This window comes from Sminthopsis crassicaudata, chromosome 3 (assembly GCF_048593235.1).
Source record: "Sminthopsis crassicaudata isolate SCR6 chromosome 3, ASM4859323v1, whole genome shotgun sequence".
NCBI classification, from domain to species: Eukaryota; Metazoa; Chordata; class Mammalia; order Dasyuromorphia; family Dasyuridae; genus Sminthopsis; species Sminthopsis crassicaudata.
In genome coordinates, this window is record NC_133619.1 from 364,852,842 (window position 1) to 364,878,577 (window position 25,736).

Genomic DNA, 25,736 nt, shown 5'->3' on the forward strand with positions numbered 1-25,736 from the left:
AGGTGGTGCGGTGGATAGAGTTCTGGCCCTGGAGTCAGGAGGACATGAGTTCAAATCCAGCTTTAGACACTTAAGTTGTATGATCCTGGATAAGTCACTCTAAATCAATTCACCTCAGTTTTCTTATTTGTAGAATGAGTTGAAGGAAATGGCAAACCACTCCAGTATCTTTGCCAAGAAAACCCCAAATAGATTAATAAAGAGTTGGAGACAACTATAATAGCTGAACAACAAACAGTCCTAAAATGAGCTCATTGCTTGTAAGGAGAAAAAGGAGGGAAAAAAAGAAGTCATACCACTTTTGTCCATACTGCTGGGCACTGATAAAACTCCATCTATGGGTCTGTACTCACTCCTTACTGGTATTAGAATAGGACTTCTACTAAGAGAGCCTTTGGCAAAAGAGAATTCATTTAGAGTCCACCTTCTTAAACTGTGGTTTGTGACCTCATATAAAGTTTCAAAACTTAATGTGGGGATTGAGAATTATGATTTATTGTCAGTAAATATTTGATTTGTATACCTATTATATATTCCTATATATCTGTTATTTACTGCATACTCATAAACAAATTAAAGAAAATAAAAGAAAATATTTATCAGATCTATGGATACAGGGAAAATTCATGACCAAACAAAATATAAATAAACAAATAAATATAATATTTCTTGAATGAAAAGGAGTGGGAGTGGAAAAAGTTTAAGAAGCTCTATTCTAGAGAAGGATGATAGGAATCTGGAAATCATATTGCATGAATATCAGTTGAAAGATCCCTTAAAGCTTAGACTGAAGAACAGAGGACTATAATGATTTTCCCCAAGAAGCATTCAAGTCAGTCAGTGGCCATTAACCTACTGCTACTTAAGTGCTTATTATGTGCCAAACACTGTGGAAAGTACTGGGGATTGAATAGGAAAACTTTGATACATCTTCAAAAGGAAAAAAACTATAAATTAATCAAGCTGTAGGATTGGAAAAAACTTGATACTTGAAAAGAAAATTATGAATTAATCAAGCTGTAAGATGGGGTTCCTATTTTCCCCTGCCTTTCCTTCCTGACAATTTCCTGAATATGGGTAGACAACAATTTTGGGACTGTATAGAACAGTGATCTAGCCCTTATTATTTTTTTAATTAAAGCCTTTTATTTTCAAAACATATGCATGGATAATTTTTCAACGTTGACCCTTGCAAAATCTTGTATTCCAAATTTTCCCCTCCTTTTCCCCACACCTACCCTCAATGGCAGGTAATCCAATATATGTTAAGCATATTAAAGTATATGTTAAATCCAATATATGTAAACATATTTATACAATTATTTTGTTGCACAAGAAAAAATCATGATGTATTCTTTGTCTATCCAACCCAAACATTGAAAACACATTTCTCAGGGTCAGCAAAAGACATGTCTTCACTTAAATTCAAATGTATGTGTTATTTCCCACTGATCTAGCACCTGTTTTCCGAGCCAGTGTCAGATTGTTTAATAATTGATGCTTTCTAATATAGTTTTTAAAAAATAGTGTTAGAGCTTAGAATGTAAGGCCATATTCTCAGCCAAAGAGGATGAGCCATAGGGGAGAGAGGAATTGCATCAGGGAATGTATATATTACTTATGATCTGTATTCCAGCACCTCACTTTTACCTCTTGTATGGTGAGAATGACATTAGCATCTCATGAGAAATGAATAAATTTTTTTCTTTACACCTCCAGAGATCTCTGAGATTTATTTATTTATTGGGTACCATACAAATACAGAAATAAAAAAAAATACAAACAAAAACAAACAAAAAATGAACAAACAAAAGTAAAAATGGTCCCTTGCCTCAAGGAACATTCATCCGAATAAAGAAGACAATATGCAAAAAGCTATGTATATAAACATATCTATAAGGTGAATGGAGGATAATCTCAGAGAGAAGGCTCTAATGGGCAAAGGAAGAAAGGAAGGGAGGGGAAAGCTCTGGGAAGGCCTTCTTGGAGAAGGTGGGATTTGAGTAAGGCCAGAGAAGCCAGAAGTAAAGGAGAGAAGGAAAAGCATTACAGACATGAGCAACAGCCTGTGAAAATAGCCAGGAGAAAGGATGTAGTACTGGGAACAACCTGAATGCCCTTTAGGAATCTAGTGTAGGGAATTTCTTCAATAAAATACAGGATGAACATGAGGGCCTCTGGCAATTTCTGACTCTAAGATTTGATGAATCTATGAGTAATTCTTGTCTGAAAGTGTGTGGAACAGGTGCTAGACCCCTTTCCCCAGATTAACTAATCAGAGACATCTTCAAGTACAAAGAGAAAGGCTTTATTTATTTAGTCCCTGCAGGGAGAGGCCCAAGCACACCTGGCAGCCCTTCCAATTCCACCATGTGCTCTTGGAACCCTACTAGCTTTTATCTTGTCCAGGATAAAAGCAAAAGACCCAAGTCTTCTCATTGGATGAACTAAAAGGACACAACATCTTTGATCAATGTTGTCTGCTTTCTGTGGGTCCTATCACTTCCTGTAACTTCACTAAGTTCCCGCCTCCCAGGTTCAAGGCTGGGAATAGGGATCATATGACTTCCTGAAACCTGAGGCCCAAGATCTCATCTTCCCACTCTGGGTACAGGGGTCATATGACAGTCTCAATACTGAGAAATACTTCATCCCATCAGTTCCATTCAAAAGGAATACCCTTAACACATAATGTTAAGACTAATCTTGATACGAAGCACAGTCTCTCCCTACCTTTTCATCCTCTGACTCTGACTTGGGCCTCTGGGGAAGAAAACCAACTGTCTAAACTCTAGCATTTATATTAGTTCTTCAATGGTTTAGGTTTAGATTTCTCCTGGTGGAGAAAAAGCACATCTGGTCAAGTCTGAGGTTGAGATTACAGAGATGATAGTAGAGATCAGCCCGGACATGCGAGGTACACTTATAAGCGTGTTTGCCACATCCTGTTACAGCCTTGGGGTTACAAATTGCTTACAATGGGGAAATGTCTGGATGTGAGTGAGCACAAAGGGAATTTGTCAACATGTTTTGCAATGTTATCTTGACTCTGTTAGACACATACTTCTCGGAAAGTCTAGGGTCTCATGACTTGGGGGATGGGGTCCAGTCTGAACATAACACTTCCCTTAATTTAGTTTAAGCAGAATTTTCGTATAAACCGGAGGCCCCTTGACCCAAGGATGAGGGGGCCAGTCTTTTGTCCATTTCAATGTCTTTGGGGTGACCCTCCTGCCTTAGAGCTAGCTGCCACAGCCCTTCTAATTGAGGAATCTCCTAAGCTTTCCTGGGCCAATTGTTGGAAATTCTGACTCCCTCACCAGGTTTGGAGCATTTTTGCTAATATCAGAGCTTTAGAATTGGGGAAAGAAATGAGAATGAATATGTATACTGACTTCAATTGTTTTTCATGTTTTGCATGATCATGGGAGTTCTATGGAAAGAAAAGGGAATTCTGACAGCCAAACATCCCTCCATTAACTATGCAAGGGAACAATTGCTGCAAGCTGTCCATAGACTTAGAGAGGTTTTTGTCATGTTTCATAAAGGAAGGGGTATTCACTTCAGGCCAAGGGAAACAGGCTTGCAGATTCAGCTGCCTGTGCTGCTGTTTATTTGCCCCTCATCATGGCACCTTTAATTCCCCAGATCCTGATTCTTTCATTCCCTCATATTTCCCAGGCAAGTAAATTCTGAAAGGACTGTTAAAAAGGCCCACACGTTTGCCCCCTTACAGGGGCTTCAAATTGCTTTCGGTTTTGTTTACATCTATACTAATTGGGTAAAAGCCTTTTCTTGTAAGACTAAGGGCTTTAGAGTTTTTGCTAAAGGAAATCATAATTTAAGGCCACAATGTTCCACCCATGGCTCCTGCTCCTTTGAGGAAACAAAAACAGGAATTTTGGGAAAATCTTCTTTAGTATTTATTTTAGGAAAAACTGTTTGCCAAAAACTGACAGCCTCATCTTCTCCTACCCAGTCTTCCTCTGGGTGGGGTTCCTGGTTACTGTTTCTAGTAACCTCCATATTGACTCCATTTTTGTTTATTCTTTTTCTTTTGCTCATATTTGGTCCTTGTATTTTTAATATATTGTGAGAGTTGCTTCTTCCAGACTTTGTGGAAATCCTAACCACTCAGTCAACCTGAAATCCCCTGAGACCTGATTCTGACATTTAGCACTGGATGCTGCTGCTACCCACAAGTCACATATTTCCCTCCTCAGATGGGGCCCCACTGGGTATAGCTGGCCCTACGTCCCTTGTCAGCCTGAAGCAGCTCCAGAAGATGATGAGACCTTTGTCCCTTTGTCCCAAATGAGTCTGGGTCTGGACTGTTTGAGGTGGGAATGATGTGACAATGGCCCTGAGGCCCTGAGCCTCCACAGTGCATCCTGCCAGATGCCAGTCAGTTTGTCTGTGATGACAGGGTTTTCAGGACAGATAGTGGGAGTTGGTGGAAGTGGAGTCTCTGGTTCCTGCTCATTACTTTAAATAGCAATATCCTGTCACCCGCTTGCTTATGTGCTTAATTATAAGAATAGTTCAAGATTTCTTAGCTAAAGTGGTTCCTGAAAACTTCCATTGATGTGTGGGTGTTGGTTCTAAGTGATAGAGGCTGGGTTATAGTGGATACTGAAGAGAGAGATGATCCTGAAGGCCTAGGTAACAAAAATGCCCTAGAGGAAGAAATATATGGAAGATTGGGGTGAGAAAGCTTCAAATGTATGAAATAAAGAGAGGGAGTGAATGGGACCAAGTGAAGATTTCTCAACAAGTCTTTGAAATGGAGTGGGTCAGAGTTTCAGGAAGTTTCAGTGTAATGTTCTTTTTCTCTAAATGACAATCGGTCTCTGAGAGCAGATCCCTTGGGGAGCTTCTGGAGGCAGCTTTAGTTTTAGTTCAGTTCAATAGTCTCAAATATAGCCAAGAGTTAAAGTCCAACTCCTTTATTGTCTCTTCCAAAATTTTATCTCCTTTATTTGGGGCTCGGCTAGTTTTCTGGAGGCCTTCCTCTCTCCTTGGTTCCCAAGAGCTCTTGTCTGAATGTCTCCAGCCAGCACAAAGGTGGACATGGGAATGAATCAGATTCTGCCTCCAAGAGTGGGATTGTGGGTTTCCCAGAAGTCAATCGTAGATGTGAATCTCCCAAAGTTCTCTCCTGAAGTTCTCTTAAGTTCTCCAGAAATTCTGAGAACTTCTTGCTTATATGTTTCACACTGAGTATACACCAATCATTATATCACAAGGAAATCATTATTTGTTGTAGTATTAAATCAATGCTAAATTAGATTTAACCATTACCTCCTCAATTCCACTCAGTACTTTGTTTCAAGTTCTGGCCCATAAGATCTCCTTGTAGGGTCAGATCAATCATACTGAACCATGCTAAATTAAATAATTATTGTATCTATTCATTCCAGTGACTTAGCACCTTGTAAGAATCCTAACATTTCAGGAGTCATTGTGAAAGGCTGTAATGTTGGGAAAGATTGAAGGCAAAAGGAGAAGGGGACAGCAGAGGAGGAGATGGAAAAGTAGCATCATGGAAGCAAAGAACTTGAGCTTAAACAGACTTTGGGAGATAGTGGATGATATAAAGGCCTGCTGTACTATGATCTATGGGATCACAGAGTGTTGGTCATGACTGAACAACAACTTTGTCCTATATTTTAGCTTGTTTGTATGTAGTAGTGTGTTTATTACAATCTTCCCCTTTAGATTATGTACTCCTTGAGAGCAAGGATCTGGCACCTAGTAGATGCTTAATCAATACTTATTGATTAATTGTACTGACAAAAATCTTAACTGGCATTTTAACCTAAAGATAGTGCTATTATGGGATTGTTTATAAAATGAAGTTCAAGTTAATGCAAGTGAGGAAGTACTCTGGAATCATGGTTAGTCCTTGTGTTAATCTGAATTCCTAAGACTTTCAAAGTTGTTGGTCTATACAATATTGATGTCATTGTATAAATTGTTTTCCTGGTTCTTCATCAGCACAATGATATTCCATCACATTTACATACCATAACTTATTCAGTCATTCCTCAATAGATGGATATCCTCTCAGTTTCCGATTCTTTGCTACCACAAAATGACTGTTATTAATATTTATATATATATATAGATGATTCTCTCCCCTTCCACCTTGTATATGTGTGTGTGTGTGTGTGTGTGTGTGTGTATGATTCTGTCTCTGGCTCTCAGTTTCTCATATCTTTTTGGGGTATAGACCTACTAGCAGTATCTCTGTCAAAGTTTATCATAGTTTAGTAGCCTAATAGCCTTTTGGATATGGTTTGATATTATTCTATCTCTTGTTTTGTCCTGAATTTTTCCTGTATCTGATAGATACTCTATAAGTACAGATTCTCTCTACTTGAGATTGTTCGAACAGAAGCACCTCAACATCAGGAGGACCTCCCTACTGCTGTTTCCCCTATAAGCTATATTCCATCAAAAAGAAGGAATGAATGAGAGGGAGGAACATTTTAGTAATTCAGTTTAACTATAATGAAGACTGTGCAAGAGGAAATATATGTAGAAACTGAGGTAGATAGAGATGAAAAAAATATTATAGTTAGGATTTTGGTGCTAAGGAGTTGATATTTTATTCTATGGGAAATTAGAAGCAAATAAAGTAGGTTTTTGAGTAGGTGAGTAACACTCCCTTATGTATTAGAAAAGTTATTTTGGTAGCAATGCACAAGATGGATTGTTTAGTTCCCCTTTTTTTTAATCAAAAGGGAATAGAAATTTTCTTTTAATAAGTTTTAGTTAACCAAATATTAGGCAGAATTCAATTTTACAAGTAGTAATAAAATTCAAATTCCCCATCTTAATCTATACAAACTTTAACTGAGTTTACTTTATATCCTATTACCATCTGATTACCAACATTTACTTTTCTTTTCTTTTTTCTGGATTGTTCTTTAAATTCTATGCTATTTCTCCCCTACCCTTCCTGCACCTTTGTCCTAATTTTTTCCCCCTAATAATCCCAGATTGCTTAATAATTAACTTGGGAATAGCAATGCAATTCCCTAACACTGATGATCTGTAAGGACTTTGTTTTCAATGTTACTGGGAGGTCAAAGGATCTTTTAAATTTTTATTTACTTTTTTTTCTGGCTGAGGCAATTGGGGTGAATTGACTGCACAATGTCACACAGCCAGTGTCAGACAAGGTCAGATTTGAACTCAGGTCCTTCTGACTTCACGACTGGTACTCCACCCATTGCAACACCTAGCTGCCCCTAGGATTTTAAAAAGGTAAACAAATTGGAAACTCAATGTTCTTAAGGAGGAAATAGTGGAGCCACAAGCAGTGGTCAAGTTAAAGGGGCTAAATAAATTAACAGTGTAGGCACCTTCATCCCAGGGTAAAAGAATGGTTGATTTAGATCTAGAAGAGATCTTGACACAAACTGAGATCTTTTGGGGGGGGGGGGCTGGATGTAAACTGTCTCCCCTTCAGGGAGCTCCCAGACCCTGGGAAAAGCCTGCAAACTCCTAGTTAAGTGGTTTCATTAATTTAGAGATCTTGGTCAGTCACCCTCCATTGAATTGCCACAAACAACTCTCTCTCAATGGCTCAAACTCCCAGTTAAGTAATCTCATTCAATTTTAGATTGAATTGACAATCAGTTTCTCAGGAGTTGCCTCCCCTCCCCGCTAATTAAAGCAAGTCCCAATATGCCAAGGAAGCTGTTTTCTTAGCAAGCTGTCCTGCCAGGACTTTTTGCCTGCTGGTGATGATATTCTCTTCTCAGTGTTAACCTTTGCTATCTTTCTAACAGGATCCTTTGCCCACTAAGAAGCCTGTCTTCCTAGTAAGCTGGCTTCTCAGTGCCAATAAATCCTTTTTTGCCACACAGATTTTGGGTTTGTGAATTCTTTTGAATAGGATCTATGCCTCCGACCAGAAAGGATTTTCCACCCCAATTCTGACACCTCATCACAACTACCACTAACCTCATCATTTGCATCTCATCAACAGTAGAGGCTGATTTGTCCTATCCCATAGTTTTACTGATAGGAAACTATGGCCCAGTTAAGTTCAGTACCTTATCTTTTTATTTTTTTAATTTTCAATAGTATTTTATTTTTCCAAATACATGTAAAGATAATTTTCAACATTTGCTTTTGTAAGACTTTGTGTCCCCAATTTTTCTCCTTCCCTCCCTTACCTCTCTTCTCCTCAAGGCATCAAGCAATCTGATATAGGTTAAATATGTGTGACCCTTTAAAACATATTTCTGTATTTGTCATGTTGTATAAGAAAAATTAGAGCAAAAGGGAAAAAGCCATTAGAAAGAAAAAAAGCAAACAAACAAACAAAAGACTGAAAATAGTATGTTTCGAGTCTTCATAGGTCTTTCTTTCTATGTGGAAAACATTTTCTAAATCTTTTGGAATTTGCAAAGTCACCACTTCTTTTAATGGTAGAACTAGGATTTGAGCTCAGACCTTCAGGCATCAGATCCTTCTTTGCCCTCCCAAAATCTTACATCACAGAATTTAAGAGTATGTCAAAGGGTTAGGGTTAGGGTTCAGCTCAGTCCCCAAACTTAAAAACCAGCTCCTGCCCTCAGGGGACTTACATTTTTGAGAGCAGCAAAATGCCAATTTGATGGACATGAGTGAAATCTTAGAGTTATTTTAATTTGCATTGCTTTTAATGTGTGACTTGGAGCATTTTAAATGTTTTTTTTAATGGCTAATAATTCTTTTGAAAACTGTTTATATCTTCTGACAACTTATCTGAAAAGCTCTTAGTCTTCTATAATTGTGTTGATTTCTTATATATTTTGAATAGTAGACTTTTATCTGAAATATTTTATAAAAATATTCCTCCAGTCTGGCACCTTTTCTTCTTATTGCTGTTGCACATAGATTTTGTATTTTGTATTTTGTGATTACTCTCCTTACTTCTCTAGTTATGAAATGTCCTTATCTGCCAAGAAATGTTTTTTCTGTTCTTTAATTTACAAATTTATATATAAATCATGCATCCAATTTGCTTCTGATAACCACTTCCCTTAATCCGCCCTTCCTTTTTTCAAATTCTCCCCCCTTTCTTAGCTCTTTCTCCTTCTATTTCTGCCCCCCTTCTATTATCCTCCCCCTTTCCTTTCTCCTCCTATTTTCCTATAGGGTGAGACAAGTTTCTATATCAAACTAAATATGTATGATATTCCCTCTTTGAGCCAAACCCTATGAGATTAATGGCTCAACAATATTCATTCCCCTCCTTTCTTTCCCTCAACTGTAATAAGTCTTTTTTGACTCTTCATGTGATGTAATTATCCCATTTAACCCCCTTTTTCCTCTTCTTCCAATACAATTCCTTTTCCATCCCTAGTTTTTTTTCTTTTATATCATCACATTAAAGTCAACTTATATACCCTTTAAATATACCCTAATAAAGACAGAGTTCTCAAGAGTTACACATAGTATCTTCCCATGTAAGGATGTAAATATTTTAACCTTTAAAATATGGGTTTTTTCTTTCTTTTTTATCTTCTTATGGTTCTCTTGAGTTCTGTATTTGAAGATCAAATTTTCTGTTCAGCTCTGGTCTTTTCATAAAAAATACTTGAAAATCCCCTATTTCATTCAATGTCCATCTTTTCCCCTGAACGATAATGTTAAGTTTTGCTAGGTAGTTGATTCTTGGCTGCAGTCCAAGCTCCTTTGCCCTCCCAAATATCATATTCCAGGTCTTTCTATCCTTTAAAGTGGAAGCCTCCAGGTCCTGGGTAATCCTGATTGTGGCTTCTTGATATTTGAATTGTTTCTTTCTGGCTTCTTACAATATTTTCTCCTTGATTTGATAATTCTGGAATTTAGCTACAATATTCCTTGGAGTTTTCATTTTTTTTTTTCAGGAAGTGATTGATGAGTTCTTTCAATGGCTATTTTACTTCTTGTTCTAGGATATCAAGGCAGTTTTACTTGATTTCTTGAAAAATGCTAAACAAGGCTCTTTTTTTTTTTCTTTTCTTTTAGTCATAGTTTTTCAGGTAGTCTAATAATTCTTAGATTCTCTCTCCTGGATCTTTTCCAAAGAAGTATTTAACATTTTCTTCTATTTTTTGTTTTGTTTTATTTTGTTTTGTGTGACTGATTCTTGATGTTTCATAGAGTCATTCCCTTCCATTTGTCCAATTCTAATTTTTTTTCCCCCCTGAGGCTGGGGTTAAGTGACTTGCCCAGGGTCACACAGCTAGGAAATGTTAAGTGTCTGAGACCAGATTTGAACTCGGGTCCTCCTGAATTCAAGGCTGGTGCTCTATCCACTGCGCCACCTAGCTGCCCCCAAATTCTAATTTTTAGTAATTTTTTTTCAGTTATCTTTTTTTTTTTTTTTTTAAACCTCCTTTTGTATTTGGCCAGTTGTACTTTTAAAGGGGTTGTTTTGTTATTGGATTTTTTTTTTCCAATTTCACCAATTCTATTTTTCAAGGAGTTGTTTTCTTTTTCCATTTCTCTAAGTCTATTTTTTAAGGAGTTGTTTTCTTCAACTTCTGTATTTCTTTTTCCAAACTTTCCTGCAAAGCTTTCATTTCTTTTCCCCATTTTTCTTTGAACTATTTTTTAGGATCCTTTTTGAATTCTTTCAAGAGAGCCTTTTGAATTGGAGATCAGTTCACATTCCACTTTGAGGCTTCATCTGGTGTGAAGTCCGGGCTAGCTCCCTGGAGGACTCAGAATCAGCCAGAGTCAAGATAAACAAAAGTTCTTGGTCTTTAAGGGGGGAAGTGAAGGGGATGAACAAAACTGCCACAAGCTCTCCACCAACCTCCCTTCTCCTCCTCCTCCTCCAAGGTGACTCTGGCTTGTCTTACTCTACCCCCTAATCTCTCCTAATCTCACCAAAAGATGAGCCAGCACAGAATAGTGAGAAGGGCCATTTTCCAAGCATATGTTAATACAGCATTGTCCAATAGGTAATTAGCCTTAAGTGCTCCGTTGTCTAATTCCAGTGTACCTATTCAGAGTTTCAGCCCTTTAAAGCCCTTTACATTCTGGAGGTGTTTTATCTTTAGTGTTGTCAGGATTTGAGTTCTGTTCTTCCCTATCTCCTAATCTCCTATCTCTGTGGACAGAGTTCTTTTTGCTTATTTTAAAAGGTTGAAGTCTGCTTCTAGGGCACAGGGGAAATTGTCTCAAGTTTCTTGTACAAGGAGACAGGGGGCTTTAGGCTGTCCTGGGGCTATTGCTTCAGGCTTCCTCCCTTTGCTGGGTGGCCAAGTGTCACTTGTTATGCTGAGATTCACTGCTCACTCTTTGCCTTCTATAACTGCATTGAAAGTCTTAGCAGCTAGACTGCTGATCCACTGGCCTTCTGAACCAGACTGGAGTAGTCAATGCTGCTGTATTTTGGCTGAGAGCCTCCCACTAGATTCCTTCAACATGAGGCTTCTCTGCCCTGGTCCTCTCTGCATTGAGACTGTGCTGGGTTTTGTCTTGTAGTCTTTAACACCTTCCTATTGAGATATATTTAGATCAAAGAGACTATAGTGAAAGCCTCTCCTAGGGAAATGATAAGATCAAGGCTTTTGGGGAGGTCAAAGCTGGGGGTGAATGGGTGGACAGAGATGGAGAAACTTCAAGAAGCATTAGAAGACATTAGGGTGACATTTTGATTTTAATTCTGATACTTAATGATTTAATTATCTCTATAAAAAGAGTTTATAAATGATTTAATTCAAGTCAACAATTTCTTTTTCTTCTTCCCTCCCTTCTTTCTTCCCTCCCTCCTTCCCTTTCTTCCTTCCTTCTTTCCTTCTTTCCTTTCTTTCTTTCCTTCCTTTCTTTCTTTCTTTCTTTCTTTCTTTCTTTCTTTCTTTCTTTCTTTCTTTCTTTCTTTCTTTCTTTCTTTCTTTCTTTCTTTCTTTCTTTCTTTCTTTCTTTCTTTCTTTCTTTCTTTCTTTCTTTCTTTCTTTCTTTCTTTCTTTCTTTCTCTCTCTCTTCCTCTCTTTCTTTCTCCTTGCTCTATCCCTTCTTTCATTCCCCCTCTCTCTTCTTTCCTTCCTTTTTTTCCTACCCAGCATAAAGTATTTTATTGCAATAATAAACCATGAAATATATGTAGTTTACTCAAAAGAGCTTGCATGAGAACTGGGTGAAAGTAATAGTGGGAATAGTTACTCAATCAGGCACTAATTTAAATAAACATTCTTTTATTCTTGTTGGAGCAGAGTGATATGAAAGTAAAACTAAATAGACCTTGAAAAACTGGTTTTTCTCCAGAGAGTTCCTGAACTTGCCGGCTCTTCTTCCGTTAAAAATATGAACTTAAATTAGGTACTTGTTAAAGTTGTGGCAGCTCTGAATATCCTATTTTGGGATATCCCACTTGAGCACAAGGAAGGAAAGACAGGAAGGGCTGGAAGGAGACCAGAGTGATCGTCCACCAGAGAGAGAAACTTGCAAAAACCTGTGTACTACTGCTCCTACAAAATGGAATTATTCAAAGAAGATTTCTTGGCATACAGAGATTGTCTTGATCCAGGTGAGAGTTGGGGTTCAAAGGAAAAGAATTTCAGTGAGTGGAGATAAGAGTGAGAGTGTTTCAAGTTTTAGGAACAGCCTGTGAATGAGTAAAGTTCTTTTGATAGTTGTGTACAAAATGATTGTTCAATTGCCATTTGTCCCATCAGAAGGGAATAGAGGCTTTTAAAAAAGGGGCAGCTAAATTGGACAGAGCACTAGCTATGTGACCCTGGGCACACTACTGCTCCTACAAAATGGAATTAGTCAAAGAAGATTTCTTGGCATACAGAGATTGTCCTGATCCAGGTGAGAGCTGGGGTTCAAAACACAGAGAGACACAAAGAGAAAGAGAGAGAGACAGAGATAGAGAGAGAGAGAATTATCTTCCTTAACAAAAAAAAAGATAAGCAGAATTAGGTCTGTCTTATGAATATTAATAAAATTCAACTCCCCACCTCAACCCACACAAACTTTATCTAATTTTACCCTATATTCCACCACTTTATAATATCTAGCTTTGTCTTTTTAAAATTTATATCACTTCTTAAATCTATGGGTTTTCCCTCAGATGTTTCTTGCATTTTTGTCTATGTTCTTTTCTACTAAGCTTAATTTAATTGCTTAATGATTTACCAGGATATAGAATTATATTTCTGCAACACTAAGAGGTTAAACCTCAAATAGCTAATTGGTGGATAGAGCTTTGAATTGAGAATCAAAATGAATCAACTTCTTGAGTCCAAATTCAGCCTCAGACTAGCTATGTGATCCTGGAGAAGTCATTCAACCCTGTTTGCCTCAGTTTCCTCATCGGGCAATAATTTGAAGAAGGACATAGCAAACCACTTCCATATCTTTGTCAAGAAAACCCCAAATGGGGTTAGGAAGAGTTAGCAAGAGGTAATGCACGTGCTTTATTTTCAAATATTTTGGAAAGCCAAAAAAATTTTTTAAAGATAAAGAAAATGAGAAAACTATGACTCAGGTTCAGTGACGTATCCAATGTCACACTAGCACCTAAGGGCACCACTTCTTACATTGGTAGAATCAAAAATCAAGTTCAAATGTGGCTTCAGACATTTTCTCTTTGTGATAATTCAATGCATAAATCATTTAGTTGCTGATTACTCGATTTGTATTGTGAAAGGAGCATTGGCCTGAAATCAGAAGTAATCGAGGAAAAGTGGAGTAAAGTGTGCACATTGAGGGTGAAGGGCCTCTCTGATGTCTTGCGGTTAGTTATATTACTCATTTTCTTCCTCCGTAAAAAGGGAAGGGCGGACTAGAGAACTTTTTAAGGTCCTGTGCAGCTTTGGCTAGCAAGCGTTCCTTTGGTCGTTAGAAACCAAAAGGCAGAAGGCGCCACCCAGTGGCAATCCTCATCCACAAACGCTCCTCTAAAAGTTCCCTGCTACGTTGACTTTGGGTAGCATGCCCAGCCTTGGAGTCGGGCTCATCTACCTGAGTTCAATTTACTTACTACATTTACTTACTGCGTGACTCTGGGCACACAACTGAACCCTGTTCGTTTCAGTTCTTCACTTGTAAAAATGAGCTTGAGAAGGAAATGGCAAACAATCCAGTAACTTTACCAAGAAAACCCAGAATGGGATTGTGGAGAGGATGAAAAGGCTGAAAAACAACATGCTGTGGGCTGGTTCTGCTTACTTTTACTCTGCTGGAGTGATATGAAAACATTTTGGAGACAAAAAGGAACCCTTTCATATAATTTTAAATTCAGATAAAATACTAAGATAATTAGGAAATTCGTATTGGATTTTAACGTTTCAGCCTGACGTAGAAGTTCAAACGTCCATTAGTCTGCTCTTCCTCCAACACCTGTTAATCCGGCCTCCATTCCCTTTGTAGTCCTTAAGAATGCCATTTCATCGCTCTTAAGTAAGCCCCATCCCTCAGTTCTGAAGCTGTAGTCACCAATTCTTCCCCCTACTTGATTACAGATATTGCAGAAGAACTGAAGCAAACAGGTTTAAGTGACTTGTCCAGAGTCACAAAGTTTCCGAAAAAATTTGAACTCAGCAAGGTAAGTTTTCCTTATGTTGTGCCATTTAGCTGCAGATAAGCAGAAATATAATAATATATTCCAAACACTATTCTAAGTGATAGGGTTTATCACAACTATGTAGTACTCTAAATAGATGACAGGATGTGGAATCAGGGAGACTGGAATCAGCTATAAAAGATTCGAAAGCTTCCTTAGTCTTTTTGAGGCCATATGAATCTGGGCAGATGTCTTTTTTTTCTTTTTTCATATTTGAAATGAACTTCAAAAAACCTTTTTTATTATTTATACCCTTGGAGATAAAATATGTGCAATCAATCTGCACAAAACCAATAGTACACAAGAGATGCAAAGTGGAAGTTTCACTGTTCTTTAAAAAATATAATACATAAAGTAAATTTCTCCAGAAACCACAATTATGAAATGGCTATTTGAATGATATTGCCATAGACCCAAGTTAACTTGCACATACTTTCCAAACATTTAATTTATTAGAATTAAAAAGTAAAAATAGTATTAATAGAGGAAAAGCTAGGTCATGAAAGGACAGATATTTGAAATTCTTCTGGGAATGCAGTCTTATATGAGGCTTTAACAATTCCTATGCATGAAATTAATAGAAATCTAAATTACCTAAAACTATACAAGTTTGACTTACAGGACAGTTTATGTAAATCAAATCCAACCAACAATTGCGCCATTATGCACAGAAAATTTTCTGAGATACAAAATTTTTGCTAGGAATTCCCACAGGTACAGAGTCATAATTCTAATGGTATTAGAACTAAACAAAATACATAACCATCTAAACATAAACATCCTACTGTTATCCTAATCATTTACTATTATTTGGTTTTTCCTGTAGTCATTTTGTTGTTGTTTTATAGTTTTAAAATAGTTTTAAAAATAATAATAATATCCTTAAGTAGCGGATGCTTGATTTGTCTCAGGAAAGTTACTTTTATATGGGTTTGCAACTAAAAAGGATATAGGGTGAAGAAAGGGGCTGTCATAACCAATTTCAGTAGCTCTAAGTGTAGGACAATTTTTCTCACTTAAAACAAGACTTGTTGGTGATGAAATATCAAATTTTCCTAGAAAAATATCAAAAGAAATAATTATACATTGGTAAGAATTAAAATCTATAATACATTGAATGATTTGATGATGTCCACATTCAATGTCTCTTCTTTAACCTGGACAGGTATATAAGATAAATCACTGTTCACTCTTGATATCCCAGTCAGTATCTGTTTCAGAATTACTGAAGTAAATGGCAAATAGGGAAGACGTTTTAGGAACAGACCATAATTCATCTGTTTGTGTAGTTGCATCACGTGATTGTTTACTGGATATTTCTACTTTGACCTGAATGCCCACACTAAGTTGAGACCTTTTCAGAGAGATTTGTGTACTTTTATGCATCTTAAGTGCATGAACATCAACAACTAGAGACACTAAGCCTTCTTCATAATAAGCAAACACCGAAGCGTCATCATTAGATTGGTGATCAATGTCTACTTGTGTCTGGTTAGCTTCATGTTCATATGTAATCCGGGTAGTCGAAAGCTTCTTCCTGACGGGGTGGGGGGGTCTGCAGGACTGGGGGTCTGCTGGGGGGACTTCTGGCTGCTGAGCGGCCATTCAGGGATCTCCGTGCTTCTCTACCCTGTGGGCCGGGGCCAGGGCTGGCGCCGGCTCTTCTGGGCCGGCGTTCGGTGCAGGATGAGCAGCGCGCCCGCCAGCAGTCGCACGCATTGGGAGAAGTGCAGGTTCTTCAAGTCCGGTTTCTGAGTAGCGGCTCGGGGCTCTTCCACCCTGGGGTCTGGGGCCCGCTCCTCCCGGCACTCCTCGGGTGGGGGTGGAGGGCTGGGCCGGCGTCGGAGTCCGCCACCAGTCGCAGGTGCTGGGAGAAGTGCAGGTTTTCCTGGATGACTGACGAGACAGGGTGCGAAGTTGTCTGAGCAGATGACGGAGCAGTCGGACCTTGGGGAAGAGGAACTGGGTGGGTGGGGGGGAGCCAGCCGCAGCTGCCAGCAGCCCGACCACAGGCCCCCGTGGGACTCGTAGCTTCAGCCAGCGATTTTTCCGCGTCCAGGCTCTTTCTCTGCCCCCGCCTCTTTGGGCACATTTCTTAACCTCCATCTGCTTTCGTTTCCCCATCTGTAAAATGGGAAAATAAATAGCACCTACTTCCCAGGGTTGTTGTGAAGACTAAATGGGTTACTTCTAAAGCCCTTAGCACAGCAGCACGTTGTTAGTTCCATATAAATGTTAATTCTTATTTATCACTCTGCTCCAAGAATTGTGCCAAGTGTTAGGCTTTAAAGAAGCTGGGGGGGGGGGCAATAGGTTAGAATGCCAGGCATGGAGTCAGGAAGACATACAAGGGATATGAGGATCAAATGAAATATTTGTACAGTGCTGAGCAGAGTGTCTGCGCCAGAATAATTGCTCTATGAAGGTTAGACAACATTATTATGTACTGTGCCAAAATGATGAAACTTGTAGAAGCTATGTGGGCCAGTGGGAATAGTCCAGTACCTGGAGTCAGGAAGGCTTGAGTTCAGATGTGAAACCAGAGATTTCCTCACTGTGTGATCCTGGATGAGTCATAAACCTCTGGTTACGTGGTCTATTTTAAAAAGGAACCCATGACTCAGGGTTCTGAATCCTGAATCCTGAAGATCAAATAAGAAATTTATAAATGCCTCTACACATGGCCTGACAAATAGTAATTACTATATAAATCTTTCTTTTTATTAATAGTTTTTATTTACCAGATATATGCATGGGTAATTTTACAGCATAGACAATTACCAAACCTTTTGTTCCAATTTTTCTCCTCCTTTCCCCCAGCCCCCCAGATGGCAGGTTGACCAATACATGTTAAATATATTAAAGTATAAATTAAATACAATATATGTATACATGTCTAAACAGTTGTTTTGCTGTACAAAAAGAATTGGACTTTGAAATAGTGTACAATTAGCCTGTGAAGGAAACCAAAAATTCAGGCAGACAATACTATATAAATCTTAACAATTACTATTACTACCATGTTTTAATCACTGAGCTAAGTGATGGGTTTATAAAAGTAGCACTTTGGAACAGTGGATAAAGTACAGGAATTGGAATAAGGATGACGTCAGTTTAGATGTGTTCTCAGACATTTCCTAACTATCTGATTCTGGATAAGTCATATATCTGGTAAATAAAAACATTAACACAAAGAAGTTGCTGAGTGGGAATCATTTAACCAATGATTGTTAGAAGCCATTTAGAGAAAAGCAGAATCTAGACTTTTACCCCACCAAGAAAACATTAAAAAATTCAAAATTGAATAAATATGTACATATATATACTTTCATGTTTACATACATGTGTGTGTACACACATATCCCAGAATTTGCCTAAAAAGGACTTTCTTGTGTATATTTTTGAGGAGGCTGCAACTCTTTGTCCATTTTTGTGGATTGTTAAAGATAGGGTTTGTTTATGTTTGTTAGACTGGAAATAGCTAGTGATCTAAACTGAGAGTAGAATCCTGTCTGTTATCAGCTCTATGTGGTTTGTTGATTTGTGATGTTGTGTGTTCTCTCAAGTGCCTGCTTCAGCAGAGAATTTAGCAAGGTAAAAGTTTAAACTCAAGCACTTGTGTGTTCTTTTTGTCATGTTATCTATGTTTAAAATCAAATTAGCCTTTTCCTGAAGTCACTTTCACATACCTTTGTTTTTTATTTAATTGTCCATTAACTTGTGTCTGTTTGTGTGTTTCTCTGTGCCTCTCAGAACCTGTGAATGTAATTATGTACACCTATATTAACCATGTCTGTAAGTTTTGTTACTTCGAAGATAGATTGAGTCTGGGAGAGTTTTGGTCACTGCACTCTTTGTCTCTGCTTTGGTCTTCACGCAGACCCCTACTCCCCTGCACCTAAAAGTGCTAGTGTTCCTTTCCTCCTTGGAACTGTGAGCAGGCTTTGTACTCCCTTGTGATTGACCACATGCACTCCTCTCTATTTTAGAACTGAGATCAGAACTGTGCATGGGCAATAAGTTGCCAATCAATACCAGCTATACCGCATGCCAGAATAGGATCTTCTATAATCTCTGGTCAGTTGTCTCACCCCTTTACCATTTATGGAGTAAGAGTTCCTGAAGTTTCTGCTATCAGTGGCACTGCTGTCATGGCTGTTTTCAAAGCTCCTTCTGTGTTATGGGCCAGAACTCTGAACTTGAAACAAAGGATTCTTACAAGGTGCTAAGTCAGTGGAATTGATAGAGACAATGGTTATTTAGCATGGTGCATGTACTTAGTACTTACTATAGTTCTACAAGATTCACACCTTTAAGAGAGCATATATAAGCTAGGAGCCTCAGCCAGGATTCAGTATGGGAGATTCAGAAGCCAGAGAAGGCAGGTGGGAGCTCAAGCTCTTGGAATCAAGGCCAGACTGAAAGGCTCTCCAGAAAGCTTTCCAGCCCCAGGAAGGAGATAATAAAGGATCTGGATTATAAGAAAGCTAACTGGGCCACAGGAAAGGAGATAAGACTTAGAAAGAGATGACAAAGGATTTGGACTTTAACCCCTGGCTACTCATGTGGTGATTACTGAACTGAAAGGAAGGCTGCTCCCAGAGAAACCCAAGAAAACCCCACTCTGCTATCACCTACTTATCCTACTAACTTCTTAAATTATCATTGGCTGGAAAAATGCCTTGTTTTGACCTTTTTTTTGGTTTTGCTGCTCCAAAAATTTATTTGAGGTGTTATTTTAAAGATGTCGGCAGGGGAATACTGGAAGAGTTCATCTGGGTCTCAGGCTGTCATCTTGGATCCTGCATTGCAGTTTTTTAAGTACTATCCTTCTCTCAAATTTCATTCTCCACCCCACCTCCTACTCAGTTGCCAGAGTGATCTGAATCACAGACCCAACCATGACACATTTGCGCTTAATAAACTCTACTATGTGGGGATTAAAATTGTCCTACCTACAATAAAGGAGACTGAGGAAGAGCTCTGAGCCAATGGCACTTTATTAAAAGTCCAAAACTCTTTACTTTCAAAACCCCAATTTATGCTGAATGTGCAAACTCCAAATTTCTTTACAATCTTTCTTAACTTTTTAAAAATTTCTTTATGCAACACCATTCTTTCTTCTACTTACTTAATTTCTTTAATAAACTCCTTTTTAGTTTTTAAATGGTTACAGACACCCACTTTAGACCAATTTCTGTAAGGGCTTTTGAGCAATTAGGATTAGTTATAATCATAAATATTTTTTGTAAGTGATAGGCAAATAAACTAAAAAACTCACTCAGCACAACAAATTCCTCATTTTAGGCTGTCACAGATTTTAGCAAGCAAAATGACTTGAGAGACCTCTTTTATGCTAAAAATGCATTCATCTATCTATTTTGACAATGTTTAAGGAATTTGGCCAAAGCCCAACTATGGCATAAGAATGTAACAAGTATTGTACTACTTGAAATCTGACAAGAGATTTTACTTTTCTGAAGGGCTCAGGATGTAACTTTTCCCCTATATCCTTTCAAATCCCTCAAAATTAAGTCCATGTATTTTTTAAAATAATTTGCAAATCCTGCTTTAAATATCAAAATTTTAGTATTTTATACCTTTAAAAACCATGTGTTCATCTTAATTTGATCTTTTCTAGTCTAATCCAGAATGATGAAGAATTTAGCAATATCAATCGTTCATTTGTTCTGAGCTGATTTCGGGAGATTGGTCAATAAAATTCCATAATGTTCTAAGTAAATTTTTGATTATTATCAGTTGGTCAAAACAACCCTAAATCCTTGTTATTCTCAAACCAAACTTTACACAGTTTAATTGCTCTTTCTTTAGTCATTCCTCCTCCCACTCCCCGAACAGGAAACCCACCCGTTTTTCCTATTGGGATCCTATAAGATTCATTTCTCCTATTATGGCCTGACTCCATCTCTCCTGTGGAGTTCCTGACTAAGTGTGGCACTTCTTCAGAGGAACAACCCTTAGGAGAATTGGACTGGATATCCAAAGACCCTGCTTATTGGCTTTTCCTTCTGACAAGTTCTGGGATAATCCCAAAAGATCTGAGGAAAGATACTAGGACAGAGGCTTGGTCCATGTGTGAAGTGAAATACCTCCGGGTTAATTCCACTTGGACAACATGCAGTGAGCCCTGGGGCTAGCTAGCTTGGGAGATAATCTTGACTGCAGTCACAGGAATTTTCACACCCAGACTGTGTAGGGAGTGAGACATCTGAGTCTAGGAAGTTTGAGGGAACCTTTGCTGATCAGGAATTCCAGACCTTGCAATGCTGACAAGATGGCTCTGTGGAAGAAGCAACCAGCACAGCCCCGTGAGTGCAGAAGTAGTGGAACAGGGGCAGCTGTTGGCTGAAAAGTACTCACAGGAAAGCAGAATTCTGGATCCCAGGTCAGAAGGGAGAACTGAAGGAGGACGGAACTGAGGCTAGAGGCACATCTCTCATATTCTAGGATTACAGGTGACTACACCAACAATCTGTTGTAAATTACAAAAATTGAGCAAAGAAGAAAGCACTTAACCACAGAACATTACTATAAGAAGACTGGGGTTCATGTTCAGGGGAGAATACTGAAGCAAAAAAATCTTCTCCTACCTAAAAAGTAATGTTAAACGGTCACCTGCCCAAAAAGAATTCACAAAACTAAAAAAAAAAAAAAAAAAAAAAAAAAAAACTTTAAAAAGCAAATGAGAGAGTTTGAAGAAAAGCTAAAAAATAAAACAAAACAAAACAAAAAACAAACCAACAACAATAATCTAAGAAAAAAAAATTATGGAAAGAAACTAACCAGAAAAGGAGACTCAGAATGTTAAGGAAGGAAATGACTCCTTGACAACTAGAATTGGGCAAAGGGATGGCAGAGAAATTAGAAGAGATCAAGAAATAATAAAACAAAATATAAGGAATGAAAAAAAATAGAAGACAGGGTGAAACATCTCGTAAGAAAAACAATTGATCTTATAAGATGTTTTATATTCTCTTCTATTTTTTTATTGTTTAAAATTTTGTTTATCTCTTATAACTTTATTGGTTTCCCCTTGACCACTTCTAATTTTCAAAGAGTTGTTGAAGGATCAGGTGTGTGTCATGGTGTCACCTCTGACAGAATTCAGGCTCAGACAGTCTCCAACCCAGGAAAAGGCATTTGAATGAGATTTCTACTTTCAGTGGGTGGGCCAAGCTCCCTGAAGGAGTCAGCTGCCCAGCAAAGCAAGACAAGAATATTTACAGAATAAATGGTGCTGATTTCATCACAAGAAATGTAGTTTGTAGGAAAACTTTGCTAACATGGGGATGTTCTAAAGCTGTGGTACAACTGCTCATGAGGTTACCCAGAATGCATATAGAAAAGCCCACTTAAAAGCTTATTAATATGGTAATGAAATTATAACTAGTACTGGTTCACCCAAAGAGAGCAAAGAAGGGAACTATGTAAGCATCATATTAGGATAAGGATCTATTGAGGTTTGCAGTCCAATGTCCTTTTCTGCATCCTGTTGGTGCTACTCTCCCCCTCCCAGGCAATTGTGGTTAAGTGACTTGCCCAGGGTCTCACAGCCTGAAAGTGTTAAGTGTCTGAGGTCAGATTTGAACTCAGGTCCTCCTGTCTTCAGGGCTGGTGCTCTATTAAATAACCAACTAGCTGCCCCTAGTGCTACTTTTTATTTGGCTGATTTCTGTTTTGTGGTAACCTGGTGATGTAGTTACAGAGTATGTTGACCTGGTGAGACCAATGACTAATGATTTCTGTGGGGCTCAGGGCTGGGGGCAGGTATGGGGGCAGCCTAAGAACAACAATCAAACTCCCATTAAAGAAATTTTCTTCTTGAAGACTGGAACTTTTTTTTTTGTTGGTTATTATATTTGACATTTTAGTTATCTGATTTTATTATTTTTTTGAAAACAAAATTTTCTAGTTATTTACTTATACCTACTCATTCCTCCCTCAGGAGGATGAGATTCTGCTAAGGAACTAATAACAGAACACTTAAATAAGATGACTGCTAATGCACAACTGAATTCTTTTAAAAGTTGTCATATTGGGGCAGCTAGGTGGGCAGTGGATAGAATATTAGCCCTGAAGTCAGGAGGATCTGAATTCATATCTAGCCTTAGGCACTTAACACTTTCTAACTGTGTGACCTTGGGTAAGTCACTTAACCCCAAATGGCTCAGCCAAAAAAAAAAAGTTGTCATATTAATTTTAATTGAAATTAAAATTTCTGAGTTAGGATGTTTAAATACATTTTATAATTTCAAAACAATTTATATCAAATAAGTTGCATATAGTAAAACATGTTTGCACTTCAAGATATGTTCAATACTCAGGTGTAATTCCAAATTAAATTATAAACTCCCCCAAATCAATTTTTCCCATTTAGGTAATATGAGATATATCATAAATTAGTCTCTTAGAGAATTGATTGCATTGAAAATATTCTCTTCAAAACAAACTTTAAGTTGTTTATGATTTATTCTTAATAATTATTAGAATAACAGCATGGCCTCATAAATTGCTATATCAGTACACAAATATTCTTAAATTATTTTGAAATATTTAAGGACTTTATTTTATACATAAAAGACAAGACCAAATACTCATCTATTTATTTGTTTGGAAAATAAGAAGGATTCTAATTCTAGGTTTAATAGCTCAAATCTTATATCAGAATCTTATTTTAGAAGCTCTTATGTGCTTCAATATAAGTATATATGATAAAGATATAATATTATTTACTGGTCACTTGACATGATTATAGAAATTTGCCATAAAATAGAGAATAGGGACATAGCTAAATAGTAATGAAAAAATGTTCCTCTAACTTGATGTCAGTTCCAGGTAAAAGTCATATAGGTGGCATAGACAGCCTTTAAGTCAGCCAAGTGGATATTTTCATACTAGGGAAATTGAGTCAGGAGAATCCTACTTCAGCTCATGGCAAGAATTATTCTCCCATCCTTCTCCATGAGATGGTATCAACCCCAAAGGGTATTTGGCACCATGGATCATGCTCAATAGCATTTCTTGTGTACAGTTGTACTGGTGTTAATAATGATTTGCTATTTGAAATGAAGACTTTTAGGATCCTAAATCTTTTTTGAGCTTTCTTTTTAGGTTTGCTCCAATGTTCTCCTGCTTCAAGGAAAACATGAGAGTGACATCTGAGATCTAAGGCCAATGGAAATAACATTGAGAGGGAGACATTGGGAAGGCTAAGTTTAGATTCTCTTAATTCATCCACAAGCCAAGATTATTGAAACTTATTGTAAGACCTTATGGAACTGTACACAATTGTTATTAATACTCTTAAATTATTGCAATAAATTAGCCAGAAAAATAACAATTTTTCACAGATTTTTAAAAAATCATTTTTTACTTAACATTCCTTTCTACTAGTATTTCCCTTTATTAAAAAAAAGCTTAGAATCCATCCTGAAATCAAGAAGTAATGCAACTAGAAGCCTCTAAATTGGCAGATATGAATATCTTATTCAACTCTTAAAACAAAAATAAATATTTAAAATATGAGTTTGTTAAAACTAAGTTGGTTAAAATGTAACTTTTGTATAAACCATTCCAGATATAACTTCATAATTCACAATAAATAGTAATAGTATATATAAATAAATTCCTAATTACCACTACCTTCCTAGTCAAAAAGTGTTTGCAGTGGGGGAAGGGATTTAATTTTCTAAGTGAAGTAATGCCAAAAAGATACCCAATTAGCCTTATTTTAATAAACCCTACTAACAACCAATAATGTTATAATTTTTATAAGTGATAGTCAAATTATTTTGTATAAAAATTCTTCTTTACTATAGGTAAGACTTACCCCAATATATTAACAATTTTCAAATATTTTCTTTTTAAAAATAGTTTAGATCAAAATGTGGCAACATCCAGATTAGAAGTTGTGTTCCTAACAATATATTACACAATGTTATTATGGATTTTATTACCTCAATTCAGTTGACTACATTCCTAAATTACTTTACATAGAAAATCCTTCTGAACAAATTTAAATGAAACTCACACAAAAGTAATGGAAGGTTTAAATGCTTAGGTTTAAGCATTACAAATACAAAATTATAAAATTCATTCTGTGTCACCAGGAAAGATAATCATATCAAACATCAGGTAAAACCATTATTACATTTTGTATTAAGTAAAATACTCTGAACATGGAACTTCCAATTTAAAAGTCATTACAAGAGAATTACAAAAAAAAAATCTATTTTTAAAAACTATTTTGATATTACCAAATTTCACATTATATACATATTTAATTTTACATTAAGAATGTTAAGAAACACATATAAAGCTTTACCAGTTTGAATTCACACCTGTAATTGGGAAACTTAATGTATTATGTATCATAAGCTTGTGCATTATAAATCATTGCTGCTAATCTTTCTCACTCTAAGATTGTAGTTGGAGAACTGTTTTGGGGTCAAACAAAAAAACAAAACAAAACAGAGTGTGATGTGATGCTTGCAGGATACGGTCAGTTTTTCCCAGGCAGAAACTTTTAAGAGTTTTCATAAAAGGAGTTAATTAGATAATTCTAAATTTGAAAAATATAAGGAAATCCTTAAGATCCTATGTAATAGTCCATAGATTACAATAACCCATTTAAAAATCATAACCAATATTTATATATGACGTTTCCTACAGACCATCATGAAAGGTAGGTAGACATGACTGCTAGATACTTTTCTAATCATACTTGTAAGGAGATTAAAATTAAAGCTGCTGAAATTCTTAGGATTGAGACTGAATCTTTTTGGTTTTTAATTTCTAATTCTCAAATCATATCAAATCACTACTTTAACCTGAGCATGGGGATAGATCTTGAAGTCTTAAAATATTGACTCCCTGCTCAGTAGCCAATTTGCCACAAAAATCCCAGACTCATGTAGGAAGATTTAGGCTTCTGCCTTTTATTTTAAAGGTGTCCTTTATATGCCAACTTCCTATAAAAACCATTATTACTATCTCCTTTATTTAAAAAAAATTTAATAATAGTTTTTTATTTTCAAAATATGTGCAAAGATAATTTTCAACATTTACCCTTGCAAAATTTCGTGTTCTAAAATTTTCTCCTTCCCTCCCATCCCACTCCACTGACAGCAAGAAATCCAATATAAATTAAACA

The 25,736-nt window shown here is 37.0% G+C and overlaps 1 protein-coding gene and 1 pseudogene across 1 annotated transcript in view; one reads left to right on the plus strand and one right to left on the minus strand.

Moving 5' to 3' along the window:
- Window positions 1-12,242: 12,242 nt before the first annotated feature.
- Window positions 12,243-25,736, plus strand: part of LOC141561785 (hereditary hemochromatosis protein homolog) — a 52,824-nt gene continuing 39,330 nt past the window's right edge. Inside the window, exon 1 of the mRNA XM_074301817.1 lies at window positions 12,243-12,520. Coding sequence (XP_074157918.1) covers window positions 12,469-12,520 — 52 coding nt within the window. The 5' untranslated portion in view covers window positions 12,243-12,468. The remainder of the gene's footprint in view (window positions 12,521-25,736) is intronic.
- LOC141559668 (THAP domain-containing protein 10-like) lies at window positions 15,667-18,612 on the minus strand (annotated as a pseudogene).